Source organism: Protopterus annectens, chromosome 3.part1 (genome assembly GCF_019279795.1).
Source record: "Protopterus annectens isolate FY-2018-M chromosome 3.part1, PAN1.0, whole genome shotgun sequence".
In the NCBI taxonomy this organism is placed as follows: domain Eukaryota; kingdom Metazoa; phylum Chordata; order Ceratodontiformes; family Protopteridae; genus Protopterus; species Protopterus annectens.
In genome coordinates, this window is record NC_056732.1 from 300764467 (window position 1) to 300775851 (window position 11385).

An 11385-nucleotide genomic window follows, 5' to 3' on the forward strand; every position below is an offset into this window, starting at 1 on the left:
AGAGCTGTGAGGAAACTTTGTCTGCAGTCCCCGAAACTGCAGAACCCTGAAGGGTATCTCCTAGCTCCTTTTGGAAATCCCTTTGAAACCTTGTAAAATGGGTGAGAGAGTTCAGCAACCACAGAGTAAAGGCCGCTGAAGAAAAGGCATGCTTTCCATATCTGTCCATAGTCCTTGACTCTCTGTTAGGAGGATGATCAGATGAGGAAGTCTCCTTCTTGGTGGCCGCCACCACCACCATCACATCTACAGGGACACCTTTTATCAGGAACTCCTTCTCTGTAGGGGCAGTAATAAATTTATTTGGCCTCTGCAGAACAGGCTCCACTGTATCAGGTGATGTCCAGGCCTTGTGGGATATGACATTTAAAAGCTGGTCATATGGGGAAGTCACCCAGGAAGTGGAAGGGTGAGACCCAAAGCCTCCAGGTATACCGATTCATCCTCTGTAGGGTTGATAGGCTTCCAGCCATCCCTCTGTTTGAGGATCTCAAGGATGTCAGAGAAAGAGACATCCTCAGAGGGGGACTATGGGGACCCTTCAGACTCATCCAAATCAGTATCTGAAGTGACAGACTCAGGGGAGTCTATGTGCTTCCTCTTACACAGTCTCTTCCTAGGGACTTCCTCAGAGGGGTACTCTGTTGAAGCCTCAGAGGAGATGATGCTGCTCAAAGGGGCTTCCTGGGGCTCTTGGCTTCTGTGTTGGGGAGGGGCAGGTGAAGAAGAGATTGACACCGGCACCTGTGAGGGAAGAGAACATGGCTCCAAGAGTGGAGCTATCTGGGATGACAGCACTCTCTCCATCAGCTCAAAAGCCCCCTCACTCTGCATCGAAGAGATCATCCACTCCGAAGATGCCAAAGATTGACTCCAGGGGGGAGCATGTGGCTCCAAAGCTGATGTAGGAGCCGAGCTCAGTCTCACCGAGGGTAGAGTTGGCTCAGACAACTGTTCGCACTGACTCCTCTCCCCGGACCAGACAGGTGGGCGTCTGCTCCCAGACTCGTCGAGATACGAGGGACCCAAGGACGTCAGAGCAGATGCCGGAACTGATGAACCTAAGGGAGATCCCGGTACTGACAATTCCACTACTATCAGATCCATCCTGTTTGGCTCCGAAACCACCAGGCTCAGAGGAGGAATTGGAGATGGTGCCTTTGACGGTCCCGAATCCTTTGGGGTTGGAGAAGATAAAATTTTTTCCAGTGCCACTGTCTTTAGCAATCTCTTCACCACCTGCTCTACATCATCATCAGATAAACCCCTGGAAGAATGGGAGGATAATGAGGGAGAGCTAGCCCTCTCCAAAATGGGAGATCTCAATATAGGTGTGACCGGCTCCAATACAGGAGACAGTCTCCTGCTGGGTACCTCTACCAGCTCTGTAGACACTAATGGAGCTGAAGAGGAAGAATCTGGTCTATCAGAATCAAGAGCCCTTGGCTCTGATGCAACAACTTTTTTTGGTGGCCCTGAAGCTAGAGTCACAACAGCAGGTCTCTTGGAGGCTTTTCAATGTGAAAAAGATGGAGAGGTAGGCTTGGAGCTCTCCAATGATTCCTGGAAAGGACCTTTCAGTAAGCCTCTTGTCATCTATTTGTTTCAGCTCTCCTGAAGCACTCTACTGCTAAACTCATGACAAAGATGGTGCAAGGATCCTGCAAGTGGATGCTGCCGAGATAATACACACAGCTAGTGTGACCATTTGTAAGAGACATTTTTTGGGTACATTGGTCACATTTTTTAAAACCTGACTGCTTATGTTCTTTTTCTTTTTCTTTATCTTTCGCCACCTTGGACAGCAAGAGGGAAGGCAAAAAATGGCAGAAAACACTTTGTCAATAAGATAACATGTCTGTAATATCAAAATGCAAAAAATCAACATCACAGCTCTAACTCTAACTACAGAGCCTACTACTAGGAGAAACACACTGGAAGCCAAAAGACAGTAAGCCAAATTATCACTACTCTATAGGAACAGTTAAAAAAAACTTCTTTTTTATACACACAACAAAGGAAGAAACAGTGCTTTAAAATATGAAAGTTGAAGAATCCTCTAAATAAAACGGATTCTTCAAGGGAGAAAAAAAACACAAGGAAAGGGGAGTGGCCCTCTAAGTTAAACGGGCCACTGAGAGCCCTCTAACTTATACGGGTCTCTCTAGAAGTAGGGAAAGGAACTACACTATGACAACAAAGTAGATAGGGGTCTATTGCACATGGACAGCGAGAACTTAAGGGACTTTAAAGAAAATTTCTGCAAGAAATTGAGCCAGCAGGAACACTTCTTGATCGCTTGAGTGGCAAACGAGATCTGGGTATCTTACCTGGTGCATCATGAGATAGGGGGTTAGCCTCGAGCCAGTGGAAGCTCTTGAACTTTTGTATTAGGCCGAGTTGGAACTGATGCTCGGTTCTGAACCCAACTAGCAAGAATTACAGCAAGATAGGACAACATAACATCTTATTTTTCCTGTCTGCAACTGCTCGCAGGTTGAAGGCCTTGCTGATGGAGCAATCTACCTGTAAATGAAATGGTCTGGGCCCAAACAGTAGACACACAAAGCATGCTCATTTGAGAGAGGCAACTTTTGCCCATATTTATGCCACTTTTTAAAGCCAGATGGATCCTTTTCAGACATTTTTAATAATAGAAAATATTTTTTTTTTTAATTAACAGGCAAAAAGACAAAAGTACCAGCAATGGTAATTGTAAATCACACTAAAAGCATGTAAAGAGGGAAAAGGAGAAAAGCTTACCAACTGTGGTAAGAAAATTGCACTAAAAATGTGTAAAAGAAAGGTATTTGTAACAGGAAATGTAAGAAATTTAAGATTTTAATAGGAAGAAAGAAAATCACTAACTTATCTTCCCGTTACTCAAACACTCTTGAGCTTAAAGTGACCACATCCAAATGCGAAAGTGGCAAACAAGATCTGAGGTATGTCAGGGGTTGGTGCATTATGAATAAGGGAGAAGCTCGAGAGCCACAAGCTAAAGTAACAGCCGAGTCAGATCCAAACCCATTGTTGAGGAATGAATGAAAACTGACAACACATTCAGTGTAGAGTATAATCAAAGTGAAAGGTTTAGGGTATTCCTATGTGAAAGACATACACTGGTAGAGTCTTTAGTTGAATCTTGATCAGAGGCTTCTCTTATAAAGGGATAATTAGTATGGCAAATAAAGTATTGCATGATAAGTTTAAGAATTAATCAATATTGCATGATAAGTTTAAGAATTAATCAAATGAGGTTAGAAAAGATTGGGAAGAGAGACTAGAAAAGCAGATTACAAGGAAACAATAGAATGTAATATGTATGGCTTCCAAGTATGCAGCAAAGTCAAGAAGGTTTGGGATTTTTGCTTGGAAGATGTTTGCATAGATATTTTATACCCCAGGCAGACTTCAAAGACACTTGTTTGTCTTTTCGGCTTTTCCCGGTTAGGGGTCACCACAGTGGAACTCCGGTCCGCTAATGATTGGCAGTAGATTTTTATGGTGCCGAGTTGCCAGCCCGACACCCAATGTTTCCTCAAAATAGCAAATGTTGGAAGTATGATGGGGAAGAAAGAGTTAACTTGCAATATGGTTTTAGGAGTATAATGAGTTGGCAAACTTTTAAAAAATTGCTACAGAGTATACTGTCGGAAGTATTGGGGCAACAAATAGTTGTCACTAAGGAAATGATTCTTTTGAGATGGGGCACAAGATCTGAATTGCCTAGACATAGTAAGGCCTTATTAAGTTTAATTCTGTTAGCTGCAAAAAAAGCAATTGCTAGAAAATGGAAATCAAAATCCAAACCAACTGTATTTGAAGTATTGAATATTGTAAAAGAGATAAAAAATAGAAGAGGAATCCTTAGAAAAGGGAAGGAACAAATTACATAGAAATAAATGGAACTTCCAGCTAAAGAATAATGTACAGGAAAAGAAGGTGCAAGGTTTAAGGAAGGCAGGAATTTAACAATTTATGTAATATTCAGCTGAAAGACAGTTGTTATAAAGATAGAAAACACACGTAATGTATAATGTGTATGTAAAGGGAAAACTGTTACTATGGTTTGTTTTCTAGTAATGTACGTATGCATTTGTCTTATGTGGTAATTTAATAAAGATGTTTATATAATTTTTTTACAGTGTGATTTGTTTCCAATAGCTTTCCTGGGTTTAAGGGCTGCATTAAAGTTTTGTAGTTTAGGGACAGATGAAGTTAGAGGATGATGATCTGGAGAATCAATTTCCTGAGGTGCACTGATGTCCATGAGTTTCTTTTCTTCTGTTAAGCCTAGAATCTGTTAGAAGTTAACCCTACTTTCTTTGGCAAGGATTCTGGGTTCTTCATGCATGAAGAATGCTGTCTCCACTTCTACAGCCTTCAAGAAAGCAGGTCCATTATGATATTGTTTGACAGATGCATACTTGCTGTGGCATGTTTCATGTTTGGATTGGCTTGCTACACTGTGTATTCACAGGTTTACAAGGATGTTTTGCAAAAATAATAGACCGGCATCCTGTTAATGAAGCAAATGAGATGAGTTTTTCTATGTAATAGACAAAGCAGCAGGATAATTAAATCCGTTCACATCTAGCCTTCCAAAAAATTCTTACTATTCATTTGTTTTGCACACTTAGTTTATGAATATTAGAGCATTGTAATATGGAAATTCTGAATTAAACAAAGCTAATTTTATCAAAGAAAATGAATAAAGTACAGCAACACCAAAATACTGAAATGGGATGAGCCCACAATAAAAGAGTAGGATACAGTTGTTTTTGTTAATTCCGATTGTTCTTCTATAAGCAGGCTAACTTTTTGTATAGCTATTAAAGGATTCAGCATTGGCAGTTATGAGAATGCCTTACTGACAGGAAAAAGACATGTCCATTTAATAATCATAAACATGTACAGCCTATAAGGATGGTAGAACATGCAGTGCCCAAACAATAGACACATTCCTTGTGGGCATCAGAATTGAGGATCTTATGCCCACAGGAAGTGCATTTTTAAAAAAAAAAACATTCAGTTTATCAGCCATGGTAAACAAATAAAGAAAAACAATTAAGCTATAGCAAAAACATTTTTTTTTGTATTACAGTATAGAAAATGTGCCAACAATGGTACCGAGAAATAGTCTGTAAAGGGTAGGAAAGAAAGGATTTCACTGAAAATGGGAAAAGTGCCAACAATGGTACAGAGAAATAGTCTGTAAAGGGTAGGAAAGAAAGGATTTCACTGAAAATGGGAAAAGTGCCAACAATGGTACTTTGTTGCGTAACAACAGTAAAAGAATAGGAAAAGAATAGCCTAACGAATAGAACTCAAAACGAATGGAAATAAGGGAGAGAGTGAAATAAAAGTATATTTATACAATTTAGCAGGAGTAAACTTACAACTGAAAGATACTGAAAAATTCACCCAAAGGCTCAAGAGTAGGAGATTCGTGTCTGAGCAGTGTGGTGGTAAATTAGATCTTAGGTATGTTAGGTTGGTGGGGTGTTACAGGTTAGGGAGGAGCTCAAGAGTTAGGCCCATGAATCTAGTGAAAATGGCTGAGCCAGATTTGAGGTAAAATCCGAGATCCCATCAGTTGAGCAATGAATGAAAATGACATCAGATCAATTTGTTCAGTATGCACCTCAAAAACCTTCACAGAAACAGATTTTGCTTTTTTTTTGGGGGGGGGTGAACTTTTGCACCACTGACTCGGCTGCCTGCAGGGAAGTAATATTAGTCATTATTAGAACCTTTGCTGAACTTGTGTGAAAATACCACACCTCACCATAGTTAGTACCTCAACATTCTCTGAGCCCTCTAAAATAGTATGCCTAGCAGGCCTGCAATGCTGTCTTTTTTCTAACCAAAGACACACATTTTAAGTACATCACAGGTTTCTACACATATAATATATGCAGTCTGCATTTAAAATGTGGGCAATTATGTAGCAAAAATATATGAAGTATGAGTATGTAGTAATCCTCTATCCTGATCTATGTAGAATGTGGTTCAACAAAGTATTAGTTTAAGGGTATGCACACTTATGCAACCAGCTTATTGTATGTTTTTTTATTTTTTTTATATTTTTTCCCCTAACAGATCTGTTTGGATTTCAATTGAATTGTATAGGTTATAGGTCACATTAAAGGTGGGAAAAGTTTTGAAATGATTATTGTGGTCTCATTTTTTATATCACAAAAACCTGGCATTTTAACAGGGGTGTGTACACTTTTTTATATCCACTGTACAAGTATAAATGTAAAAAAGAAATAGAAATACTCTAAGCACTACAGACCAATAATATTGTTTAGTGACAGTGAGATAAACCTTGAAATATTTGTTAAATTAAATCCAGAAAAGCTTAAAGAGTTATATATGATAAAAACTGAGATACCATGCATATAGTGAAAACATCTCGTTAACTGTTTACACTTTTAGAATAATGCCTGGAAAGTGAAATACAAAATAATGCTGGTAGACATTCTTTTTCTTGATTTCAGTCTGTCCTTCAACAATGTTGAGTATACTGTGCTGTCAAAAGAAACTAAAATAACTGAAGTCATTTATTTTTATTTTATTTTTGTTTTTGTTAATGAATTTAGTCCCACTAGGCCAGTTGCCACTTTTTAGGGGCGACCTAAGGTGGTATTCACACTGACTAGTGGAAATGTTGCCAAATTTTCAATACATTCTGTGGGATCTTTTATATCCATCTGACCTATGACCAACTCAGGCAGGTAGGACCTCTGTTTAATGTTTCATCTGAAGGACAGTATCTGACTGTATAACAAAATTGATTTCTTTATATTTGTTAAAAAGAGAATTCTAGATAATATTTAATAATCATGAAGGTGACTGGAAACCAATAGTTAAGGACAGTTCTCAAAGTTCTGCCCTGGAGCCATTATTATTTTCAGTATAAGTTAATGTTCCTCCAGTGCCTGATTGGTGCCAGTGTGTCAGATATGTACATGACATAAAAGCAGCATCATTAGTATTATCCAGTGGTGAGCATTTACATATGCTGGTTAATATCAGCAAAATCAGGGAGTTGACAGATGTCCATTAATGGTATGAGTGTTAATATAAGTAAAAGTACTTTTATGATGCAGAAGGGCCAAGGTGGGGAATAGCTATATAAGGGGCAGTTCAGATAATCTACAAAGTGCCTACAAAGATTTAGTATACTGATGGATAACTGACTCGCTTTCAAGCACCTTAGAATGCTATTTGTATTAGAACTATGAAGAAGTTGGCCAGTTCATTGAAACTGATATTGCGTATAAATCCATGCATCATAGTATCTCTATATATATCAGTCTAATAAGACCTATTATGAGTTTTGGAAGTAGGATATGGTATCAGACAAGCAGTACAGCAGAAAAAAATCCAGTGACAAATTTCCTGAAAGGTAGGACTAAGAAGAAAAATAGTACAGCAAAAGGATTCTTAAGCTCTGCAACTTGTACCAAGTGATGTTACATTTGGTAGTATGGCTAAAAAGCATTTAGGTATTACTGTACCAATACATGTGATAAAAATATACTTAGAAATATAAGGGCTGGACACACAAAGTTCTTTGTAACTCAAAGTCCTGAATTCATGGCACATTGTCAACTCCTGCAAGTCCACTACTGAGTCCATAATATTTGCTCAATGAGATGCTAATATAATCTTAATACAACTACAAAGTAGGAGAAAGAGAAGACAATAGAACAGAAAAATCTTCATGTTCTTTACTAATACTAAACTAGTTGTACATGAGAAAATGCCATCTCCCTCCAAATGGGTGAGTTTCCCCATAATTTTGGCCAAGATTCCCCTGGTCACTACCACTGTCATTCTAACTCTGACTGTGGTGCCTTCACTCAATGGAATCTACCTAGCCAACAAAATTGAATCAGTTAATGAAACAGTAATAAAAGAAGTGGTGTATACTGTCTGTTCCACATTACTGAAATGAAAGAAGAGCTTTAGTCGTGGGCATTAGAGTTTGCAAAGTTAATGTGTCTCATGTTTGAGACAACACTGCATAGTATGGCAGAAAGTAACACCTCATAATGTTATGACACTGGCTTGCCAACATAGGTCAGTAGCACAGATTTCCTTTGTATTGTTTATAGTATTAACAGCAGCGAAACCTACTACCTGTGGCTTTGTAGTCCTTTGTTTTTATCTTTTGTATCATTCAGCCATGAGTGTATTCTATACATATTTGAGTATATTATTTGTAATGTTAAATAACATTGCATCATCTTAATTTAAAAAATGGTTTGTTGTTTATAAATTTTAGCTTAAATCTTTGTTTATTCTGCAACATAAGTTACAAATCAAACTGATATCATAGTTAGATCAGAGTCTACTTATGTTGAAATTACATTCAACAGATAATGGAAATTGCAGTTACAATGTGAAACAAGCTGAACTGTGTATTTTTAGGTCTCTCAACAGCATTATATACATTTATAAGCACTGCCATGCTGTAAATAAACATTGATTTCTGACAAATGTGTGTTTTCTTTGTTGCAGGAGCATTCTTCTTTTATGCAGGACTTGCTGCACTTGGGTTTCTTTTTATATACGGCTGCCTTCCAGAGACTAAAGGGAGAAAACTGGAGGAGATTGAATCTTTATTTGAAAATAGGCTATGTACGTGTGGTGCTTCAGATTCTGACGAAGGGAGATATATTGAATATATTCGGGTGAAGGGAAGCAATTACCATCTGTCTGACAATGATGCTTCTGATGTGGAATAGCATTCAGCTTCTAGTCATTTAGACATCTGAAGGCCTTCTGGGGATGAGCAGCTGCTGGTGACTTCACTGCCCTGCTTCTGGTCTGGTTCTTCATTTTAATCTGTGGATGTGGTTTTATGCATTCACACTGAATGCTGCTGTGTATGGAAGAAAAAAATATGCTGACACACTTGTTTCCTGACATAATGTTAAAAGCACAACTACTACAGCTCAAGAGCTTAGGGAACATGGTTACTAAATCTTTATGTATGAGTATGATGTATTGCATTTGATTCATTTTTTCACCTATGCAGCATATTCATTTCTGCCAGATTAAGTATTCTTCCTACTTTGCTGGCTTCAGAAACTGCTTTGCTTTAGTTTCTGCATCTCTTGTATTGTAGGGAGTTAGCAAACTCTGTAAAAGTTATTAAAATAATATAACTGGGAGAAATAGAAAATGCCATCAACCAGTTCATCGCTGAATTGCTTGAATCAGTGATTAGGGTATTAAACAAGTTTTGTTGTGTATCAAAACAAATGTAACTGCAGAGCAGTTTTTTTTTTACTGAAAATCAAAGTCATTTTCTAGTTCTCCTCCAAACACAGATGGCCCGTCTTCCTTTTTTTATTATCAGGTAAACAGTATTTAATTGCATTAGGTCAAGTTACAAGTATTTTGAATTAAGTTAATGATATGTGTACCAGGTAGTTTTATCCAGTTATTAGTTACTTAACAAAAGAAGTACATTTCTATCAGGGCAGATTCCAAGTGAGAGCATTTTACTCAACATAGGAAGTAGCTGTTTACAAAACCATGTATTCGGGCAAGCCCAAGTTATAAAGTTCCAGTTTAGTTGCACTTTCAGTGATTTTTTTTTACCTTGAATAATTCTGAACTTTTTTTTGCTCTTTTGCTGACAGATTTTGTTTGATCAGCCTCATGTTTCAACTACCCGAGGAAAAGTCACAGGAATACCACAGCACCATACGCAGTACCAGATCAGAATCAGACAATTCTGGCATTTTATATGTTATGGTATAAAATGTCTTGAGTGCGGGTAATATTTATAGGAGTTTACATGTAGTTAAAACATTTTCAATTGTTCAGATGTCATCCAGATTAAACTCAACAAGAAATCAGCTGTTTGTATTTTATAAAATAAAAATAATTTAGAAAAAAAAGGCAGAGAAAAAGCATTTTAAAATGTGGACTAAATGAAGGAGATATGCCTTTTTCCAGATCATAGTTCAGAATAATACATCTTGTGATGCATTTTATATATTAAAGTGTCTGATTATATACCATATATTATTTAATGTATGTAGAAGCAGAAGTTAGGCTTATGGCTAAATGGGTCTATATTAAATTGTCAAAACGGCATTACAGTGAATTCCATTTTGACGACACATAAGCGAAATGCAATAACACTGAAAGCTCAGGTCAGCGATTTTTTTTCCTAGGGAAAAAAAAATTGCTTGGCCTGAGCTGTGACATTGCCCTTTACCCCACTATAGTGTGATCTTGGAGTTGGTATATTTAGTTCGGGGGGTGTGGGTGACGAAGCCCTCCACTTTTAAATTATGTAACTTGTGTGTTTTGTGTTGTTGGTCTACCAATTTTTTCCCTAGGAAAAATTTGGTGACCTGGGGTTTTGCTGCTGTTGCATTTCGTTCTTTATGTGCCATTGAAACAGCATTCGTTGTAATGCCATTTCGACAATTTAATATAGACCCGACTAAATCTGTGCCCTGATATTTTGAGTGTTCCATTTATTATCAGGCTTTCAGAAGCTATTAGCCAGAAAAAAATGGGTGCATAACAACAATTAATGGTGCTCAACAACAAGATGTGAAAAAAGTAAGCATGTGTTAAAACATGCAGAATACATCAAATATAGTAGAAAAGGGTACTCCAGTAATTAATTTGACACACTACAAATACATAGATATTACCAAAACATCAATGACTGCTGTAAGGAATACTTTTAAGAATTTGCTATCAAGTGAATCACAGTCAATGCTGTCAGATGTGAAGCCATTTAATAAGCATACTGCTACTAGTCTGGTCTTCATTCAGTATGATTATTATTGTTATTTCTGTATTATTAAAAGTAATTAGTTTCTTTGTTGTACTGCTAACAGATGTTGGTGCTAGAGAAGAAATAAAAACAAATGTATTTTATTCTTGACAACAAATAACCAGCAGTAGAGCTCCCAGTAAGTCATTTTATTTTGGAACTGCAAACAAAAGAAACCGTCTGGTGCTTTAATTCCAAGTAGAACAACATTAGTAGGGTTGCAATTTAATATACTAAACCAGAGGGTAAAAAAATACAGATTTGTGCTTCATTTTTTTGTCTGCTCCTCATAAAATTTACGATTTTCTGGCAAATTACTGGGATGATCTCAGAACTGAAGTCACTAAATAATTCATTTTTTTTTTTGTCTGCTCCTCATAAAATTTAAGATTTTCTGGCAAATTACTGGGATGATCTCAGAACTGAAGTCACTAAATAATGATATCATACCAGTCAGAAAAATGCATAGTAAGACAAATCCTGTTATTTTAGCAACTTTCTAAGTTTATAAGAGCAGTATTTAAAATCTGTCCCTATTTTTGGACCTTTGTCCCCCCATTCTG

General features: G+C 37.3%; 1 protein-coding gene across 1 annotated transcript in view; it reads left to right on the top strand.

Moving 5' to 3' along the window:
* SLC2A13 (solute carrier family 2 member 13) overlaps positions 1-11078 on the top strand; it is a 2419048-nt gene extending 2407970 nt beyond the window's left edge. Inside the window, exons 10-11 of the mRNA XM_044066204.1 lie at positions 8536-8655; positions 9666-11078. Coding sequence (XP_043922139.1) covers positions 8536-8655; positions 9666-9676 — 131 coding nt within the window. The 3' untranslated portion in view covers positions 9677-11078. The remainder of the gene's footprint in view (positions 1-8535; positions 8656-9665) is intronic.
* The last annotated feature ends 307 nt before the right edge of the window (positions 11079-11385 follow it).